This window comes from Bos mutus, chromosome 4 (assembly GCF_027580195.1).
Source record: "Bos mutus isolate GX-2022 chromosome 4, NWIPB_WYAK_1.1, whole genome shotgun sequence".
Classification (NCBI taxonomy): Eukaryota; Metazoa; Chordata; class Mammalia; order Artiodactyla; family Bovidae; genus Bos; species Bos mutus.
In genome coordinates this window covers 102830217-102853002 of record NC_091620.1, presented here as the reverse complement: position 1 = coordinate 102853002, position 22786 = coordinate 102830217, and the positions used below count along the sequence as shown (strand labels likewise).

The window sequence follows — 22786 nt, the reverse complement described above, 5'->3', positions numbered from 1 at the left end:
TTAGGTGCCTAGTGGAATGAATGAATCACTAATGTCAGCAGCGTTGATGGTACAAGGGAATCCCAAGAGTTGGATTGTGAAATTGGCACCATGTTCCCATGGAAAAACATCTTAAAGGAGTTAAGACAGTGGTCAGGTAGGCAGAATAGCAGGGGTGAGGGTGATGGGTACTTTTGTAGCAGTTGTAGAGCAATTTCCAGTGGCTGTCGGCAGCAGACTGTCTTTGCTGCCCTGCTGAGCCCTTTTGTGCTGTCTCTACTTCCCTTTTCCTATTCCTGAGCTGTTTCTTCCATACTTGGATAGTTGTTGACTTCTTGGAAGCTATGTTCTCTCTCCTCTGAAATGTTTGGGATTTTCTAGTGTTTTAGAAATAGTATAAATTATAAATTTAAAAGTATAAATTATAGCAAACTGTAATAGTATCCATTGCCACAGAAGTCGTACTGTTGACAACCTGCGGCAGCCTGTTTAAGCCTGTGTATTGTTTTAACTTTTTTTATAGGTTATGGAGAGCTTAACTGCTTCACTTAATTATTTGAATTATAAGTTCTGTACAAAATACTTGAATTTAAAAAGATTCTTACACTACTGCTGAGTTTGCTCTGAGATTTATAACAATGTTTCTAAACTTTGGGGGCTTGAGTATGACTCATGAGAAGTGCTTTTCTGATTTTTATGTTTGTCCCATTTCTGTCTTACGGCCAGACAGGAAAATGTATTGAAGTTTGAGTCCTTCTCTTAAAGGCTTTTCCTTTGTTTGTTAGAACAGGAACCACTTTCCTTTTTTTGTCTAGCTCTAAAGTTTACTTATTTTGTTCCCTACCTTCTTTTTTTAAAAAATTAATTTATTTTTCTATTAAAGGATAATTGCTTTACAGAATTTTACTGTTTTCTGTCAAACCTCAACATGAACCAGCCATAGGTATACATATAACCCCTCCCTTTTGAAACTCCCTCGCATCTTCCTCCCCATCTCATCCCGCTAGGTTGATACAGAGCCCCTGTTTGAGTTTGCTGAGCCATACAGCAAATTCCGGTTGGCTATCTATTTTGACATATGGTAATGTAAGTTTCCATGTTACTCTTTCCATACATCTCACCCTCTCCTCCCCTCTCCCCATGTCCATAAGTCTTTTATCTATGTCTTTTTTTCATTCAGTTCAGTTCAGTTGCTCAGTCATGTCTGACTCCTTGCAACCCCATGAACTGCAGCACACCAGGCCTCCCTGTCCATCACCAAATCCCGGAGTTCACTCAGACTCATGTCCATTAAGTTGGTGATGCCGTCTAACCATCTCATCCTCTGTCGTCCCCTTCTCCTCCCGCATTCAATCTTTCCCAGCATCAGGGTCTTTTCAAATGAGTCAGTTCTTCACATCAGGTGGCCAAAGTATTGGAGTTTCAGCTTCAACATCCGTCCTTCCAGTGAACACTCAGGACTGATCTCCTTTAGGATGGACTCGTTGGATCTCCTTGCAGTTCAAGGGACTCTCAGAAGTCTTCTCCAACACTACAGTTCAAAAGCATCAATTCTTCGGCTCTCAGCTTTCTTCACAGTCCAACTCTCACATCCATACATGACTACTGGAAAAACCATAGCCTTGACTAGACAGACCTTTGTTGGCAAAGTGACGTCTCTGCTTTTCAACATGCTGTCTAGGTTGGTCATAACTTTCCTTCCAAGGAGTAAGTGTCTTTTAATTTCATGGCTGCAATCACCATCTACAGTGATTTTGGAACCCCCCAAAATAAAGTCAGCCACTGTTTCCACCGTTTCCCCATCTGTTTGCCATGAAGTGATGGGACCAGATGCCATGATCTTCGTTTTCTGAATGTTGAGCTTTAAGCCAACTTTTTCACTCTCCTCTTTCACTTTCATCAAAAGGCTCTTAGTTCTTCACTTTCTGCCATAAGGGTGGTGTCATCTGTATATCTGAGGTTATTGATATTTCTCCTGACAATCTTGATTCCAGCTTGTGCTTCCTCCAGCCCAGCGTTTCTCATGATGTACTCTGCATATAAGTTAAATAAGCAGGGTGACAGTATACAGCCTTGATGTACTCCTTTTCCTATTTGGAACCAGTCTGTTGTTCCATGTCCAGTTCTAACTGTTACTTCCTGACCTGCATATAGGTTTCTGAAGAGGCAGGTCAGGTGGCCTGGTATGCCCATCTCTTTCAGAATTTTCTACAATTTATTGTGATCTACACCGTCAAAGACTTTGGTGTAGTCTATAAAGCAGAAATAGATGATTTTCTGGAACTCTCTTGCTTTTTCCATGATCCAGCAGATGTTGGCAATTTGATCTCTGGTTCCTCTGCCTTTTCTAAAACCAGCTTGACCATCAGGAAGTTCACGGTTCACATATTGCTGAAGCCTGGCTTGGAGAATTTTGAGCATGACTTTACTAGCGTGTGAGATGAGTGCAATTGTGTGGTAGTTTGAGCATTCTTTGGCGTTGCCTTTCTTTGGGATTGGAATGAAAACTCACCTTTTCCAGTCCTGTGGCCACTGCTGAGTTTTCCATATTTGCTGGCATATTGAGTGCAGCACTTTCACAGCATCATCTTTGAGGATTTGAAATAGCTCAACTGGAATTCCATCACCTCTACTAGCTTTGTTCGTAGTGATACTTCCTAAGGCCCACTTGACTTCATATTCCAGGATGTCTGGCTCTAGGTGAGTGATCATACCATCGTGATTATCTGGGTCATGAAGATCTTTTTTGTATAGTTCTTCTGTGTATTCCTTCCACCTCTTCTTAATATCTTCTGCTTCTGTTAGGTGCATACCATTTCTGTCCTTTATTGAGCTGGTCTTTGCATGAAATGTTCCCTTGGTGTCTCTAATTTTCTTTTAAGAGATCTCTAGTCTTTCTTGTTCTATTGTTTTCTTCTATTTGCATTGATCGCTGAGGAAGGCTTTCTTATCTCTCCTTGCTATTCTTTGGAACTCTGCATTCAATGGGTATATCTTTCCTTTTCTCCTTTGCTTTTTTCTTCTCTTCTTTTCACAGCTATTTGTCAGGCCTCCTCAGACAGCCATTTTGCTTTTTTGCATTTCTTTTTCTTGGAAATGGTCTTGATTCCTATCTCCTATACGATATCACAACCTCTGTCCATAGTTCATCAGGCACTCTATCAGATCTAGTCCCTTAAATCTATTTCTCACTTCAACTGTATAATTATAAGGGATTTGATTTAGGTCATACCTGAATGGTCTAGACTTTCTTCAATTTCAGTCTGAATTTGGCAATAAGGAGTTCATGATCTGAGCCACAGTCAGCTCCTGGTCTTATTTTTGCTGTCTGTATAGAGTTTCTCCATCTTTGGCTGCAAAGAATATAATCAATCTGATTTCAGTATTGACCATCTAGTGATGTCCATGTGTAGAGTCTTCTCTTGCGTTGTTGGAAGAGGGTGTTTGCTATGACCAGTGTGTTCTCTTGGCAAAACTCTATTAGCCTTTGCCCTGCTTCATTCTGTACTCCAAGGCCAAATTTGCCTGTTATTCCAGGTGTTTCTTGACTTCCTACTTTTGTATTCCAGTCCCCTATAATGAAAAGCACATCATTTTTGCATGTTAGTTCTAAGAGGTCTTGTAGGTCTTCATAGAACTGTTCAACTTCACCTTCTTCAGCATTATTGGTCGGGGCATAGACTTGGATTACCATGATATTGAATGGTTTGCCTTGGAAACAAACAGAGATCATTCTGTCGTTTTTGAGATTGCATCCAAGTATTGCATTTCGGACTTCATTGCTGCCCTGTAAGTATATTTTTTAGTACCATTTTTCTAGATTCTGTATATATGCATTAGAATATAATATTTATCTTTCTCTTTCTGACTTACGTCACTCTGTGTAATAGGCTCTAGGTTTATCCACCTCATTAGAACTGACTCAAATGCATCCCTTTTATGGCTGAGTAATATTCCACTGTGTACCACAACTTCTTTATCCACTCATCTATTGATGGACATCTATGTTGCTTCCTTGTTCTAGCTATTGTAAACAATGTTGCAAAGAACAATGGATACATGTATCTTTTTCAATTTTGATTTCCTCAGGGTATATGCCTAGGAGTGGGATTGCTGGGTCATATTTCATGTGAAGAGTTGACTCATTGCAAAAGACTCTGATGCTGGGAGGGATTGTGGGGAGGAGGAGAATGGGAGGACAGAGGATGAGATGGCTGGATAGCATCACTGACTCGATGGATGTGAGTTTGAGTGAACTCTGGGAGTTGGTGATGGACAGGGAGGCCTGGCGTGCTGCAATTCATGGGGTCTCAAAGAGTCGAACACGACTGAGCGACTGAACTGAACTGAACTGATGGTGGTTTTATTTTCAGTTTTTGAAGGAGTCTTCATACCATCTTCCATAGTGGCTGTATCAATTTACACTCCCACCAACAGTGCAAGAGGGTTCCCTTTTCTCCACATCCTCTCCAGCATTTATTGTTTGTAGACTTTTTGATGACGGCCATCTTGACTGGTGTGAGGTGATATCCCATTGTGGTTTTGATTCGCATTTCTCTAATAATGAGCAATGTTGAACATCTTTTCATGTGTTTGTTAGCCATCTGTATGTCTTCTTTGGATAAATGTCTATTTAGATCTTTTCCCCACTATTTGATTGGGGTGTTTGTTTTTTTGGCATTGAGTTGTATGAGTTGCTTGTATATTTTGGAAATTAATCCTTTGTCAGTTGTTCCATTTGCTATTATTTTCTCCCATTCTGAGGGTTGTCTTTTCACCTTGCTTATAGTTTCCTTTGCTGTGCAAAAGCTTTTAAGTTTAATCAGGTCCTACTTGTTTACTTTTGTTCTTATTTCCATTACTCTAGGAGGTGGGTCATAGAGGATCTTGCTTTGATTTATGTCTTCGAATGTTCTGTCTCAAGTGTTCTGTTCCTCTAAAAATTGTATAGTTTCTGGTCTTACATTTAGGTCTTTAATCCATGTTGAGTTTATCTTTGTGTATGGTGTTAGGAAGTGTTCTACTTTCCTTCTTTTACATGTAGCTGTCCAGTTTTCCCAGCACCATTTATTGAAGAGGCTATCTTTGCCCCATTGTATATTCTTGCCTCCTTTGTCAAAAATAAGGTGCCCATAGGTACATGGCTTTATTTCTGGGCTTTCTATCTCATTCCATTGGTCTATATTTCAGTTTTTGTGCCAGTACCATACTGTCTTGATGACTGTAGTTTTGTAGTATAATCTGAAGTCAGGAAGGTTGATTCCTTCAGTTCCATTCTTCTTTCTCAAGACTGCTTTGGCTGTTGGGGATCTTTTGTGTTTCTATATGAATTGTGAAACTTTTTGTTCTAGTTCTGTGAAAAATGCCATTGGTAATTTGATAGGGATTACATTGAATCTGTGGATGGCATTTGGTAGTATAGTCATTTTCATGATATTGATTCTTCCTAGCCAGGAACATGGACTATCTCTCCATCTACTTATATCATCTTTGATTTCTTTCATTAGTGTCTTACATTTTTCTGTGTACAGTTATTTTGTCTCTTTAGGTAAGTTTATTCCTAGATATTTAATTCATTTTTGTTCGAATGGTGAATGGGATTGATTCCTTAATTTGTCTTTCTGGTTTTTCATTGTTAGTATATAGAAATGCAACTGATTTCTGTGTATTGATATGTATCCTGAAACTTTGCTAAATTCAGTGATTAGCTCTAGTGATTTTCTGATACTATCTTTAGGGTTTTCTACGTACAGTATCATGTCATCTGCAAACAGTGAGAGCTTTATTTACTTCTTTTTTGATCTGGGTTACTTTTCTTTCTTTTTCTTTTCTGATTGTTATAGCTTGGATTTCCAGAACTATGTTGAATAATAGTGGTGAAAGTGGACACCCTTGTCTTGTTCCTGATCTTAGAGGGAATGCTTTCAGTTTTTCACCATCAAGAAAAATGTTTGCTGTAGGCTTATCATATATGGCCTTTGCTATGTTGAGGTAGGTTCCTTCTATGCCCATTTTTGGAAGAGTTTTAATCATTAATGGGGGCTGAATTTTGTCAAAGGCTTTTTCTGCATCTCTTGAGATGATCATATGGTTTTTATCTTTCGATTTGTTAATATGGTGTGTCACAGTGATTGATTTGCATATTTTGAAGAATCCTTGCACCCCTGGAATAAACCCAATTTGATCATGGTGTATGTGCTTTTTGATGTGTTGCTGAATTCTGTTTGCTAAAATCAGGAAACACTTTTTGAAGCACCTCTCTCTGTGTCCACAAAGCTCCTTGTTCTAGAACTCTAACAGCATGTGGCAGTGAACTGAACAAGGGACATTGCCACATTGACCTCCAAAGGGGTAGAAAACTGCAGTCCTGATATGTCTCCTGATAGAAGGTCGAGAGCCTGATGGTTCCACGGTTCTCATCTGTGGTCACTGTGTACTCAGGTCTCTCTCCCTACTGTAGGCAAAACAACTCACCCCTTCCCGAGGAGGTGCTTTAACCTTTTGTCCCAGTCATTCATGGCAACATGCTCTAAGGTCAGTATGTCTTCATCAGGTTCAGATGTGGCGCTCTTGGTGTGGCAACTTCGTGAACTAAAGAGACCCGCGGTCTGTCCTTCTGCCCCGTCCTGTAACTGGGAGAGGTAATGCCCAAACTGCTCTCACCCAGAAAGGTGGGGGTGGGGGATTGACGGCAGGCGCAGATGAGGGCAGTTCTGGCATCCCACTGAGCAGGCATCTTGGGGGAGCCCCCGCCTTGGGTTGGAGAATGTTAACTAATTATGCCTAGATTTGGCTTCCCGGGAGGCCACCCTACCTCCCCAGCAGTCTCCAGCCCCATTGGCTCTACCCTCTTGGAGTTCCTTCCTTTTCCAGTAACTTCCTTGGCTACCAGTGAAGTAAGCACTGGAGAGTAGACCCTCCTTGGCGGATTAGCACTTTGCTCTGGTAGCTTTCTGTCTGCAGTGTTGTTGTAAATATCCAGTAGTCATAGTCCTTTAATCCAGACTGGTAGTCACTATGGCAGCACAGCTGTCCAAAATTTTATTGGTTACTTATCTATTTGATTGTAGTGAGCTTCAAGTATCTGTAGCTAGATCTACAATTTTTTAACTGTCTACAATGCGGGAGACCAGGGTTCGAGCCCTGGGTTGGGAAGATTCCCTGAAGAAGGAAATGGCAATCCACTCCAGTACTATTGCCTGGAACATCCCATGGACAGAGGAGCCTGGTAGACTACAGTCTGTGGAGTCACAAAGAGTCAGACATGACTGAGCGACTTCACTTATAACTATAGTTATATAACTGTAACTGTAACTCTTAGATCCGCTGCATTTCTCATCTTTCACCCTTAAATGTGTCCCCCTTTATTTATCCAATGGTATCTTTTCTCTGTAAGGCTCCAGTTGGACACTATCCTGCTTCGTCTCTATGCCTTCACCCTTCGTGTCCTAAGTGAAGGGCTTCCCTGGTGGCTCAGTGGTAAAGAATCAGCCCGCCAATTCAGGAGACTTGGGTTCGACCCATGCATTGGGAAGATCTCTTGGAGAAGGGCATGGTAACCCACTCCAGTATTCCTGCCTGGAGAAGCCCATGGACAGAGGAGCCTGGTGGGCTACAGTCCATGGGGTCTTAGAGTCAGACACAACCAAGCAACTAACACACACGCACACATTTTCATGCCAGCTGAGGCTTTAGTATCAGGTTGATGATTATATCCTTGACTTGTTCCTTACCAAGACTGAGAAGACATACAGATGGCTAACAAACACATGAAAAGATGCTCAACATCACTCATTATCAGAGAAATGCAAATCAAGACCACTATGAGGTACCATTTCACACCAGTCAGAATGGCTGCGATCCAAAAGTCTACAATAATAAATGTTGGAGAGGGTGTGGAGGAAAGGGAACCCTCTTACACTGTTGGTGGGAATGCAAACTAGTACAGCCACTATGGAGAACAGTGTGGAGATTCCTTAAAAAACTGGAAATAGAACTGCCTTACGATCTAGCAATCCCACTGCTGGGCATACACACTGAGGAAACCAGAAGGGAAAGAGACATGTGTACCCCAATGTTCATCGCAGCACTGTTTATAATAGCCAGGACATGGAAACAACCTAGATGTCCATCAGCAGATGAATGGATAAGAAAGCTGTGGTACATATACACAATGGAGTATTACTCAGCCATTAAAAAGAATACATTTGAATCAGTTCTAATGAGGTGGATGAAACTGGAGCCTATTATACAGAGTGAAGTAAGCCAGAAGGAAAAACACCAATACAGTATACTAATGCATATATATGGAATTTAGAAAGATGATAACAATAACCCTGTGTACGAGACAGCAAAAGTGACGCTGATGTATGGAACAGTCTTATGGACTCTGTGGGAGAGGGAGAGGGTGGGAAGATTTGGGAGAATGGCATTGAAACATGTAAAATATCATGTATGAAACGAGATGCCAGTCCAGGTTCAATGCACGATACTGGATGCTTGGGGCTAGTGCACTGGGATGACCCAGAGGGATGGTATGGGGAGGGAGGAGTGAGGAGGGTTCAGGATGGGGAGCACATGTATACCTGTGATGGATTCATTTTGATATTTGGCAAAACTAATACAACTATGTAAAGTTTAAAAATAAAATAAAATTAAAAAAAAAAAAGACTGAGATTTAGTTATCTGCTCTTCCTTCAGAGGCGTTCTCAGTTTTAGTTTTAGCTGTTCGCGTTGAGAACTTAGTTGCTTCTTCCAACCTTTTAAGTCTTTGAATGAACTTTATTTTCTTACATTCCTGCCTGTAAGCCAACCAGTTCTTTTCTGATATCATTTCTTTCTTGGATCAGTTTCTTTTTTTTCTTATTCAGTTTTTTTTTTTTTTAATCTCATTCCTTGTCTTTTCATCTTTTCCTGTTGCTTTTCCATTTAATCTTTTTTTTTCCATTTAATCTTGTTTTTTCTTTTTGCCAGATTTAAAGGCCTTGTCTTGAGGATGCCAAACTTTTTCCAGACTTCTCTTATCGCTCCATCATTATATCCAGTAAGCTCTGTCTTTGCAGATTTCATAGGCTCTTCCTTTTTCTTAACTGAAATATTTTCTTTTTCACACAGCTTGTGTTTTTCTTCTCCTTTTTTTTTTTTTTTAAATTTTAGAAAGTGAAACCTGCCAGATATGTTTCCAACAAACTGACTCATTTACCATCTACTCTGATCTACAACTCAGGGCAGGTTGACCTACACAAGTACCTGAACAAATCACAGTTTCTAGAAGGCTTTTGATCAGATAAAATCTTGACTTACCCTCCCTGCTTGATGTTCTGGTTTTGTTGTTCAGTCAGTCTTTGTGACCGCATGGACTGCAGCATGCCAGGCTTCCCTGTTCTTCACTGTCTCCCTGAGTTTGCTCAAACTCATGTCCTTTGAGTCTATGATATCAATCAACCATCTCATCCTCTGTCATCCCCTTCTCCTCCTGCCTTCAATCTTTCCCAGCATCGGGGTCTTTTCCAGTGAGTCAGTTCTTTGAATCAGGTGGTCCAAGTATTGGAGTTTCAGCTTCCGCATAGTCCTTCTAATGAATATTCAGGACTGATTTCCTTTAGGATGGACTGGTTGGATCTCCTTGCAGTCCAAGGGGCTCTCAAGAGTCTTCTCCAACACCATAGTTCAAAAGTAACAATTCTTCAGCACTCAGGCTTCTTTATAGTCCAAGTCTCACATCCATACATGACTACTGGAAAAACCATAGCTTTTACAAGATAGACCTTTGTCAGCAAAGTAATGTCTCTGCTTTTTAATATATTTTCCAGGTTGGTCATAGCTTTTCTTCCAATGAGCAGGTGTCTTTTAATTTCATGGCTGCAGTTACCATCTGCAGTGATTTTGGAGCCCGAGAAAATAAAGTCTGTCACTGTTTCCCCATCTATTTATGATGAAGTGATGGGGTCAGATACCATGATCTTCATTTTTTGAATGTTGAATTTTAAGCCAGCTTTTTCACTTTCCTCTTTCACCTTCATTGAAAGGCCCTTTAGTTCTTTGCTTTCTGCCATAAGGGTGATGTCATCTGTATATGTGAAGTGATTGATATTTCTCCCAGAAATCTTTATTCTAGCTTGTGCTTCATCCAGCCTGGCATTTCTCATGATGTACCCTGCATATAAGTTAATAAGCAGAGTGACAGTATATAGCCTCGATGTAATCTTTTCGCAATTTTGAACCAGTCCATTGTTCCATGTCGGCTTCTAACATTGCTTCTTGTCCTGCATACAGGTTTCTTAGGAGGCAGATAAGGTGTTCTGGTATTCCCATCTCTTGAAGAATTTTCCAAAGCTTGTTGTGATCCACACAGTCAAAGGCTTTAGCGTAATCAATGAAGCAGAAGTAGATGTCTCTCTGGATTTCCCGTGCTTTTTCTATAATCCAGAGGATATTGGCAATTTAATCACTGGTTCCTCTGCCTTTTCTAAATCCAGCTTGTACATCTGGAGGTTCTCAGTTCATGTACTGTTGAAGACTAGCTTGGAGTATTTTGAGCATGGTCTTGCTAGCATGTGAAATGAGTACATTTGTGCAGCAGTTTGAACATTCTTTGGCATTGCCCTTCTTTGAGATTGGAATGCAGACTAACCTTTTCCAGTCCTGTGGCCGAGTTTTCCAAATTTGCTGGCATACTGAGTGCAGTACTTTCACAGCATCATCTTTGAGGATTTGAAATAGTTCAACTGGAATTCCATCACCTCCACTAGCTTTGTTCACAATGATGCGTCCTAAGGCCCACAAGACTTTGCACTCTTGGATGCCTGGCTCTAGGTGAGTGAGCACACCATCGTGGTTATCCAGGTCATTAAGATCTTTTTTGTATAGTTCATCTGTGTATTCTTGCCACTTCTTAATATCTTCTTCTGTTAGGTGCATTCTGTCCTTTTTTGTGCCCATCTTTGGATAAAATGTTCCCTGGTTATCTCTTTCTTGAAGAGCTCTCTAGTTCTTTCCCATTGTTTTCCTCTATTGTTTTCATTAGATAGTTTTCCTCTGTTTCTTTGCATTGTTCACTGAGGAAGGCTTTCTTATCTCTCCTTGCTATTCTTTGGAACTCTGCATTCAATGCGTGTATCTTTCCTTTTCTCCTTTGCTTTTTTCTTCTCTTCTTTTCACAGCTATTTGTAAGGCCTCCTCAGACAGCCATTTTGCTTTTTTGCATTGCTTTTGTGGGCGAGGTTTTGTTCATTGTCTCCTGCAGTGTTACGAACCTCGTGTAGTTCTTCAGGCACTCTATCAGATCTAATCCCTTCAATCTATTTGTCACTTCCACTCTATAATCATGAGATTTGATTTAGGTCATACTTAAATGACCTAGTGGTTTTCCCTACTTTTTTTAATTTAGGTCTGAATTTGGCAATAAGGAGCTCATGATCTGAGCCGTAGTCAGCTCCTGGTCTTGTCTTTGCTGTTTGTATAGAGCCTCTCCATCTTTGGCTGCAAAGAATATAATCAATCTGATTTCAGTATTGACCATCGGTGATGTTCATGTATAGAGTCATCTCTTGTGTTATTGGAAGAGAGTGTTTGCTATGACCAGTTCATTCTCTTGGCAAAACTCTATTAGCCTTTGCCCTGCTTCATTTTGTACTCCAAGCCACACTTGGCTGTTACAACAGGCAAGTTTGGCCTGGATATTCTGATATGGGCAGAATATATGAAACTGAAATGTGGGGCACTTGATGCCACGAGGAATTCTGCTTTGCTGTCTCTTGTATCACTTTGCTAATAGGGACTGTCCTCAGAATGGTACGTGTTCTCCCCAGTTCCCTTTAGCTTCTTTCCCAGTTGTTTTCTAGGAGTTGTTGCCCTGCCCAAATATATAAAGCTGAATGTACAAAGTTCAGTTCAGTTCAGTTGTTCAGTCGTGTCCCACTCTTTGCGACCCCATGAACTGCAGCACACCAGGCCTCCCTGTCCATCACCAACTCCTGGAGTCCATCCAAACCCATGTCCATCGAGTTGGTGATGCCATCCAGCCATCTCAAACTCTGTCGTCCCCTTCTACCTTCAGTCTTTCCCAGCATCAGGGTCTTTTCAAATGAGTTAGGTCTTCACATCAGGTGGCCAAAGTATTGGAGTTTCAGCTTCAACATCAGTCTTTCCAAAGAACACCCAGCACTGATCTCCTTCAGAATGGACTGGTTGGATCTCCTTGCAGTCCAAGGGACCCTCAAGAATCTTCTCCAACACCACAGTTCAAAAGCATCAATTCTTCGGCTCTCAGCTTTCTTCACAGTCCAACTCTCACATCCATACATGACCACTGGAAAAACCATAGCCTTGACTAGATGGACCTTTGTTGGCAAAGTAATGTCTCTGCTTTTTAATATGCTGTCTAGGTTGGTCATAACTTTCCTTCCAAGTAATAAGCATCTTTTAATTTCATGGCTGCAGTCACCATCTGCAGTGATTTTGGAGCCCAGAAAAATAAAGTCAACCACTGTTTCCACTGTTTCGCCATCTATTTGCCATGAAGTGATGGGACTGGATGCCATGATCTTAGTTTTCTGAATGCTGAGCTTTAAGTCAACTTTTTCACTCTCCTCTTTCACTTTCATCAAGAGGCTCTTATTTCTTCACTTTCTGCCATAAGGGTGGTGTCATCTGCATATCTGAGGTTATTGACATTTCTCCCGGCAATCTTGATTCCAGCTTGTGCTTCTTCCAGCCCAGCATTTCTCATGATGTACTCTGCATATAAGTTCAATAAGCAAGGTGACAGTATACAGCCTTGACGTACTCCTTTTCCTGTTTGGAACCAGTCTGTTGTTCCGTGTCCAGTTCTAAGTGTTGCTTCCTGACCTGCGTACAGGTTTCTCAAGAGACAGGTCAGGTGGTTTGGTATGCCCGTCTCTTTCAGAATTTTCCACAGTTTATTGTGATCCACACAGTCAAAGGCTTTGGCATAGTCTATAAAGGAGAAATTGATGTTTTTCTGGAACTCTCTTGCTTTTTTGATGATCCAGTGGATGTTGGCAATTTGATCTCTGGTTCCTCTGCCTTTTCTAAAACCAGCTTGAACATCTGGAAGTTCACGGTTCACGTATTGCTGAAGCCTGGCTTGGAGAATTTTGAGCATTACTTTACTAGCGTGTGAGATGAGTGCAGTTGTGCGGTAGTTTGAGCATTCTTTGGCATTGCCTTTCTTCGGGATTGGAATGTACAAAGATGTAAGGACAAAGAGGCGAGAGGCTGTGTGTGTATGGAGGGGGCAGTGCACAGTAATCTCACCAATATAGATATTTGCCTGATAGGGCTTTAAATCTGGCTGCAGTTTTACCATGAATACAGCCCTGAGTGTCTGAATCAGATAACCAGCTCTGGAGGGTGTGTGTAGTGCCTTCTTTTCTTTTCTCAGGTGGCTTCAGTTTCATGCGGCATGATAAAAAATCTGGAGAGGTGGTTTTTTTTTTTCCTTTCCTCAGTCCAGTGTCCAGTTAATGGTTCCTGGGATCCTTTCAGATTTGGTGTTATCTGTTGATTTTAGTTTTGCTTGTAGTGATTTCTTGGATTATTTTCCTACACGTTCAGAAGTCGAGAGCGGTTGCAGGATTCAAGGCACACAGGGTGTCAAACTGGAAGTCCATCTCCTGATATTCTGGTTTTGCTTTCTGATACTTCTGTTACCTAGAGAGGGCTCGTGTTCTTAAGTTTGGGGATAGAATTCCTAAAAGTCCTTATTGTGATCTCTTTACATTTGGCTTTTTAGTAAGAAGGGTGAAAGTTTCATCTGAATTTGACATAATACCATGTTTGCTTCTGTTTCAGGTAGCAGCAGAAGCAGCAATGTTTCACTTCTTCAGGAAGCCTCTGGAATCTAAGAAGCCGTCAGTGCCCGAGACTGAGGCAGATGGCTTTGTCCTTTTAGGTGAGCGTTTTTTGGGCTTAGTTGTTGTTGTTTAGTGGCTCAGTGGTGTCTGACTCCTTGCGACCCTGTGGACCATAGCCCACCAGGCTCCTCTGTCCATGGGATTCTTCAGGCAAGAACACTGGAGTGGGTTCCCATTCCCTTCTCCAGGGGATCTTCCCAATCCAGGGATTGAAGCCACATTATTAGATGAATGATTTTTGCTTTAAAAGACTACTTGAAAAGTTATATGATTGATTTAAAAATATTTTTCTACTAATTCCAGAATTAGTTGATGTATATGAAATGTATAAAAATATGGATCATTAATCACTTGAAATATTGTTGTCAAGTCTGACTTTTCTTGTATATCAGTTTGAATGTGTCCTTCGGGTTCAATTTATAAAATCATCCCATTTTTTCTATCCTGTAAGTGAGTCAACCTTTTTAATTATGAAAAGCCAGAAGTCTTGCAGAATTCTTGATAAATTCAGATTGTGTTTGAAGAAACAGGGCTTAGTGCTGCTTATAAATCAGCTTCTGAAATTAAATTAGGCATCTAGTACATAGTTGCTGAATGAGGTACATTTATTTTTTTATTTAAGTAGAGTTGATTTACAATATTACATTAATTTTCAGGGGTACAACATAGTGATTGAATATTTTTGCAGATTAAGTGCCAATAAAAATTATTATAAGAACTGTTATAACGTAATGGCTATAATTGTGCTGTATAGTACATCCTTGTTGCTTATCTTTTTTTATATATAGTAGCCTGTATCTCTTAATCCTATACCCCTAACTTGCCCTTCCCTCTCCCTTTTGGTCACCACTAGTTTGTTTTCTGTATCTGTGAGTTTGTCTCTATTTTGCATATGCTTCACTTGTATTATTTTTGTGATTCCACATGTAAGTGATGTCGTACAGTATTTGTCTTTCTGTGATTTATTTCACTAAACATAATGCTCTCTGGGTCCATCCATGTTGTTGCAAATAGCAGAATTTCATTCTTTTTTATGGCTTTTTATTCTTTTTTTCTGTGTGTGTGTGCACGTGCGCATTGCATTTTCTTAGTCCAGTCGTGTGTTGATAAGTACTTGGGTTTTCTCTTGTCTTGGCTATTTTAGATGGTGCTCCTGTGAGCTTAGGGTACATGTATTTTTTTGAGTTAGTGTTTTCATTTTTTCCAGCTATACACCCAGGAGTGGGATTGTTGGATCATATGGCAGCTCATTTTTAGTGTTTTAAGGAACCTCCATTCTGTTTTGCATGGTGGCTACACCAGTTTACATTCCCATCAAGAGTTTTGAAGTACACTTTAAAATCTAAATATGTTAAATAGTGTCTCCTGAATCTTAAACTAGTTTATTTTCTATTATAAAATTAATCCCTGCTAGTTGTTAAGATTTTAATGGCTTTAAAAAATATTCCTTTCAACCAGATATTACGCTCTTCCCAAGGGGAGTTCGGAAACATGACGTTTCCGTCGTGTCATTTTCCAGTCCCAAAGAAGGGATTGGCAGTCTTTCGCTGGTTCTTCCCAGCAGCTGTCTTCTCATAGGGCGTTGAGGAGCAACTAAAACCCAGTGTCCCCTGGGGACACCCGTCCTCTTGCACCTGGATTTCCTTCTGCCAGAGTCAGCTCCTTATCTGAGGATTTGCATGAACTCATAGCGTGTTTGCTCTGGACAGTATTTCTCAGGGTCTCCATTTGTAGATTCTGGTTCCCTACCTCTTCTCTCTATATCTTGGCCTAGTCAGTCCGAGGTCCCTTGGCATTGGCAGAGGCTCTGTGTGTCTTGACAAGTGGAAGACGGCTTTTTGGGTTTGCAGGTTATGTTGAACTTTTAGGTTAGGCCTTCTAAGAGCCAGGCTCACACCATACCTCTGACCCCACACATTCAGAATGGGTGGCTGGATCTCTGCCTTTTCAGCACTTCTCTTCAGAACCTGGTCTCTTGCAGTAAGGACACGGGGGTTTTACCCCTCTGGCCCTCTTCCATTTCTTGGCCTTAATCTCTGGGAGACCAGAGGAGAGTTTTCCTTATAGTTAAATGCTACCATAAAATATGCTGTCTTTTCCACAGTCATGTTCTGGTAGGCCTGTGGGTTTCCTGGATCTGCTTCCTGGGACCTGGAACAGGGGCCGTAGGTGAGAGTGGTGAGAGCTGTTTTCTCTCTGACCAGATCCGCTGCGTCTGAGGCAAAGTAGTGGGGCATAGTCTGACCAGGGTTGCTGGTTTTTCTGGGGAGCCTCCTGACAGGGATGAAGTGGGGTGCCACCAACCTGGCTGCTTCCCTGGCCCTTCTTACAGTGTCAGGAAATTGTGCTTTGGCTTCCAAAACAGATCATCCCCCACTTCTGTTTCCAATGCTGCCAGTGTTGCTTCCCTCTGACCTGCCGAATTAGCCCAACTAACGGAAAAAACTTCAGGGGTGCCTCTAGTCTCCTGTGATGTTTCTGCCTCTTCTGGAGTTTCACAATAAGTTCTTTCAGAAATTTGCTCTAGCAATGCCTGGTTCTCCAAACTCTGCTCTGTATTTCTTGTTTTAGAATACCTCTGTAGCCTGGAGAAAGGCATGCAACCCACTCCAGTATTCTTGCCTGGAGAAGCCCCATGGACAGAGGAGCCGGGTGGGCTACAGTCCGTGGGGTCCCATGGAGTGACACAACTGAAGTGACTTAGCACACAGCTTTAATGCACATGCAGAGAGCTGTGTTTTCCTGTTGTCTCATGATGAGAAATAGTGCACTGACGTGTCTGCCAGCACACAGCTTCTGTAGCTGTACTTGAAGAACTCTTGATCCGTCTTGCCTTCTTCTGTGGCCTGCCACTTGCAGCATCACAGAGACAAGTTTTAACCACAGCTGAAAAAGCTGCTGCGGCTGCTGTTTCTAAAATCTCCTCCGGTGTCTGGAGATACACTTCAAGCTTGTAGCTTGAAGATATTTCACTGCCTGTCTTAGCCCAGCAGGGGTTTCTGCCCCCAACTGGTGAAGCTTCTGTTGTGGACTCTACCTTTCTAAGAAAGAGTAGTTTAAGTAGTGGTCCTTACCTGAGGCTCAGAAGACAGAAATGCCAAGAGTTGCTACTTCTTGAGGGAATCTCCAGCTGTTACTTCCTCTAGTATGGTTTCACAGACCAGCTGCTCCGTCTGATACCTCTCAGCTCTAACGGTGCCGTTTCCCGTAAGCTGACACGCTGTGTGTTGAGAGCGTTTTTGCAGGGCCATCTTGGCCTGAGTGGGATTTAGCTCCTGCACCACGTGTGCTGTGGTTGAGCAGTCACAGTGAGGCATCATCCTGCCCCAGGCTCAGGACTGTAATTTAATTTCAGGTGCGGCTGGTCCCACACCCTTGTTCAAATGATCCAAGCAAGAGCAGACCCCCACATGTTGACTGAGGCCTCCTGGTCCTTCAGTTGCCGTGTCTACTGATGCTTATCTCGGTTTAGTGCCATTTTTTCCCCCAGGTGTAAAGCTCCAACCCCTCCACCATTTTCCATGAAAAATCCTTGGGTTACTACGGTTATGTGATTTTTTTTCCTCCTAGAATCTTCCAGAAAGTTTTTTTTTGTTTGTTTTGTTTTTATCTCCTGCTTTCAGGAAGAAAAGGAGAGAACAGAGTGCCCTTCTCGCACCTGGTGTTTTTTCAAGTTTAGCTCAGAATAATCTTTATGCCAAAGTGGCATATTTTGGGTTGGTATATCTGCCACCCTTCACCATTTGGGGAAGTTACAAAACCTCCCAGGTATCATTTAGCTTATTTAGAAAATGAGCATGGTAACAATAGGGTTATTCAGGAGATTAAATGAGTTAATGTGTGTAATATGCTTAGGAGAACACTTTGAGTGAGGTGGTCATGTTATCTCCATATACGGTGTGTGCTGAATTGCTTCAGTCATGTCCAGCTCTTTGTGACCCCATGGACTGGCCTGCCGGGCTCTCTGTCCATGAGATTTCCCAGGTGAGAATATTGGAGTGGGTTGCTATACCTTCTCTGGTGGCTCAAACCCAGGGATGAAACCCATATCTTTTATGTCTCCTGCATTCGCAGGGTGGTTCTTTACCACTAGCTCCCTGGGAAGCCCCCATATACAAAAGAGGACTTGAAAAAGTTCGCCAGCTTACATGGGCCAGATCTGGAATTAGCCCAGGCCTTCTAACTTCAGAGCCTGTCCTCTTAACCACTAAGCTATCCATCTTTTTTTTTTTTTTTAAGTCACATTATCATTTTAAATTTTGAGACAGTAGTGACACTTTAAGCTCTTTTTAAAAATTTAAATTGTGTTCAATAATTTTCAAATATTCCTTAAGTAACTTTATTATTGAATGGGATTAAAATATAGTGCAAAGGAGAACAGGATTAAATGCCAGAGAAGTATAAATATATCATGTCTGTCAGTTTAACTTTCCCTGAGTTCCCTAGACAGTTAATTTTTAAAAGACTAAGTGCTATGCTTTCTTGTTTTCTTTTTTTAATAAAAGAGGGTTGGTTGTGTTATACATAAATTTGGCTTTAGTTTTGGCTGCCTCAGACTTTCCACTATTTAATATTTTTAAATACTTAAAAATATTACAATAAACTATAATCTCCTTAATGAAGTTGCGATTGGAAGACAGAGTCAGCCCTCTATTTCCACAAAGTTCCACATCTATGAATTCAACCAACTGCAGATTGAAAATATTGAAAAAAAAAATCCAGCGTGACCCAGCAAAGTAAAACTTAAATTTGCCGTGTGTCTAGCAACGCTTCCCATGCCGTTTATATTGTATCAGGTGTGATGAGTAATTTAAAGTATACAGGAGGGTACGCATAGGTTATATGCGAATACTGCACTGTTTATTTAAGGAACTTGGTGAGCCACTGCAGATTTTAATAAGGGTACTGCAGAAACCTAGGGACAGCTATACACTGTTGAGTTAGTGAAATATCCTTCTGCAGTTAAAGCCTTAACTGAGAATTGACCAATAAAACTCAGGATAGGTTATTTGGGAATATAGTAAATTACCTTAAAAAATAGGATGGTAATCTGTTTTTAGAAACTGGTCTAAGTTCTTTTTATCATATGGTTCTACATTAACTTTAATATCTACTTTTACTCTCAGAGCATGCTCTGTGTATGTGTAAAAAAATTTGAAAAGATATCACATAGGTCAGATGATAGCTATCAACGACTTTTATCAACATGACTCCGTCCTTTGGCATATGTGCTTTGGTTATCATGTGTCCACTCATCTTGCTTGGTCCTTTTGTGCAGTAGATAGATTGCAGGAAAATAATTGTCTGTACGTGTTTCTGTGTGTTTGTTAACTTATAAATGATACACCTAAGTGAAGGCTTAGATTATATCTGTACCAACAACTTCTTCAGTTCATTTCAGTCGCTCAGTTGTGTCCGACTCTTTGCGACCCCGTGTACCGCAGCACGCCAGGCCTCCCTGTCCATCACCAACTCCCAGAGTTCACCCAAACCCATGTCCATTGAGTCAGTGATGCCATCCAACAGTCTCGTCCTCTGCCATCCCCTCTCCTCCTGCCTTCAATCTTTCTCAGCATTAGGGTCTTTTCAAATGAGTCAGTTCTTCGCATCAAGTGGCCAGAGTATTGGAGTTTCAGCTTTAACATCAGTCCTTCCAATGAACACCCAAGACTGATCTCCTTTAGGATGGACTGGTTGGATCTCCTTGCAGTCAGAAGGACTCTCAAGAGTCTTCTCCACCACCACCAGTTCAAAAGCATCGATTCTTCAGTGCTCAGCTTTCTTTATAGTGCAACTGTCATATCCACACATGACCACTGGAAAAACCATGGCTTTGACTAGACAGACCTTTCTCGGCAAACTGATATCTCTGCTTTTTAATATGCTGTCTAGGTTGGTCACAGTTTTTCTTTGAAGGAGCAAGCATCTTTTAATTTCATGGCTGCAGTAACCATCTGCAGTGATTTTGGAACCCAAGAAAATAAAGTCTGTCACTGCTTCCATTGTTTCCCCATGTATTTGCCATGAAGTGATGGGACCAGATGCCATGATCTTAGTTTTCTGAATGTTGAGCTTTAAGCCACCTTTTCATTCTCCGCTTTCACTTTCATCAAGCGGCTCTTTGTTTTTCTTCGCTTTCAAGGTGGTATCATCTGAGTATCTGAGGTTATTGATATTTCTCTCGGCAATCTTGATCCCAGCTTGTGCTTCATCCAGTCCAGCATTTCACATGATGTACTCTGCATATATGTTAAATAAACAGGGTGACAATATACAACCTTGACATGCTCCTTTCCCAGTTTGGAATCAGTCTGTTGTTCCATGTCTCTAACTCTTGCCTCTTGATCTGAATACAGATTTCTCAACAACTTCTTATCAGTATGGATTCTGTAGAATTTGTTAAGACTGTTATCTTACTTGGCCTTTATAACGTATTTCTAAAAAGGTTAGAGGTTAGAGTAAATTATGTTGTTAAGGGTATAAGTTACCTGTATTTCCCTCCTTGACAATACCTTTTCCCCTAGACATGCCTTCCAACTTAACACAAATAGGTTTGAGGTCACGATTATTAGATGATGTTGCTGAAGTCGACACCCATGACTTGAAACTCAGGGTCTAAGCAGACCCTAGGCTCTTTATTGATAATAGGGATATATGGGCTGCTTGTACAGAATTAGCTCACTTTTGGACAGAAAGCTTTTTCCATTAGGGTTTCCAAAGCATTTAGCCTTTGTAAAATGTCGAGTGTGCTAAATAATAGTAAGGAAATTAAAAACAAAAAGGCCTGGTGGGAAAACATCCTTTCGCTTTAACTAGTTCCTATTCTCATAAGGAGGTAATAACTATTCGTTCATTCAGTAATGAAATCGAAGTAATCCTCTAGGGTACTCATTTTACACAAAAACAAATTGCAGTTTTCTTTTGTATCACTGGGTGGCGGTTTTTCTTAGTCTTACACTACTGTTTAAAACCCCAGCAAGCCTGGTACTATTTGTAATTACCAGGGTTTTCTTCTGTTATGACATGTTTAATTGTGCTTTCAAGACTTTATCTTTAGGTTGATTACAAATTTACTACTGTAGTATGCAACCTCTTATTTTAAATTAAGGAAAAGAGTATCTGTTGCCTAGATGTTGGCATAAAATCCTTCCAAAACTAGGACAAAGGCATCAATTAGCTTATTATATTATAGAAAAAAAGAAAAATAATAGCAACCAAGAAAAGTCACAGAAAATAAAGTGGAAAGGATTATTGTATATTCACCAACATTGGTGACCAAATAGTGAGTGTAACTTTGGAGCAGGCAAATGAAATTGGGCAAACACCATTAAAGAGATTAAAGGAATTGGGTTACAGTAAAACTAAAGTTCATCGTGTTTTTCAGAATATGCAGGTGCTTCTTAAAACTATAGCCTAAGAACTTCTAGCTCCCATTAAGCTAATTATTTTGTAAAACTGACTGAATTTAGAATCAGTTTAGTAATTCACCACAGCTTGAATTTCATCTTTTAAATACTGACACTGAAGTATGTACTTGAGTCTCACCTCTGTTTGCCAGTTTAAATGGTAAGTCAGGTTTTGGGAAATAGTGCGTTTAAAGTTTTAAGACTGTCTCCTACTGAATTCCCCATGGTGGGAATCATTGAAATCATGTATACACACTAAAGTTGAACTGTCACATTTTTATGTGGAATTTTTTAGGTAGTGTCTTCGTCTCTGTACTGTGGCCTTTATTTAAAAGTGAAAATCTAGTGGTGTATAATAAAAATTTACATTCCAGAGAATAAGGGACAGTAAGTCACTCTGATTCTGTGTAGGACTGAAGGCTGTAATGAAAACAGCAGTGATAGAAACTAAACAGATTTTCACCATGTGTTTCCCCATCCTTACAAGAGAAGCATAACATCTTCAAAAGAAAGTGTTTATGGGTTAAAAAAGCAGCCGACCCTATTAATATCCCTATTAATATCTTACCCATGTATTGTGCTATTCAGAAAAAGTCAAATTGCAGTGAATTTACTTGGCAGTCTTTCTGTTTTTTTCTCTTGACCTTTCAATTCTAAAGGAAGTATGCCAGGATTTTCAACTGAACTCATAGCACAGTTGTTTATTTTCCCATTGAGAAATGGTGAGTTGTGTGTATAATGGATAAAAATGAACAGAATTTGCACATACGTTGCTTCCTAATTCTGGTTCATCTCATGGCGTTCAGAGGTGAAACTGTTGAGGCCAGGCTGAGCCCTGTGGGATGTACCACCCTGCCTTGTCTCCTGAAGGGTGCAGGATGAGAGGGGGCTTCACGGGGCGGGGCAGAGATGTCCACGAGCTGAGAGGCAGCACAGGCCCCTCCATGGCACACAGTCAATTGTGAGTTGTGAGAAACGGGCTCAGAAGACTCAGCCGACTCAAACGCGAGTTAGGGATCTGTCTCCCTGACTCAGTGAGTCTAACCTTCTTTTGAATTAGGGGGCAGTTTGCAAAAGTGCTGGTGCTGGGGCTTCATCCCTCCATTCTGATTAGACACACGTGGGGTTTGGCCCAGACACTGACTTTTTTTCCAGAGTTTCCCCAGATAGTTCTTGTGAGCATACAAGGCTGAGAACTGCTGCAGTTCACTCTTTATAATTTAGTTATGGACACCATCAAATCATGTGTTAAAACACTTTGACAAAGACCTCATAAAAATACAAAAGTTACAGTTTCTCTTTCACTGCAGTTGAGCCATAAACAAAAAAAATAAAATGACAAAATTTCTAGGTAGAACATCTTTTCAAACATTAATAAATAGCAGAAAGATTCAGATTTCTAAGGAATGAAATTGGTTTCTTAAATATATTTGGAAACTTAAAACATTTTTTTTTAATCAGTAAAGCAGTTGAGAAGCATTTTGTCAACTTAATCATACAAATACGAATTCCAACTGGCTTGTA

General features: G+C 40.8%; 1 protein-coding gene across 1 annotated transcript in view; it reads left to right on the top strand.

Moving 5' to 3' along the window:
• The window catches only part of UMAD1 (UBAP1-MVB12-associated (UMA) domain containing 1), a 275271-nt gene that overhangs the window by 3340 nt on the left and 249145 nt on the right, over positions 1-22786 (top strand). The window contains exon 3 of the mRNA XM_070368863.1: positions 13795-13894. Coding sequence (XP_070224964.1) covers positions 13795-13894 — 100 coding nt within the window. The remainder of the gene's footprint in view (positions 1-13794; positions 13895-22786) is intronic.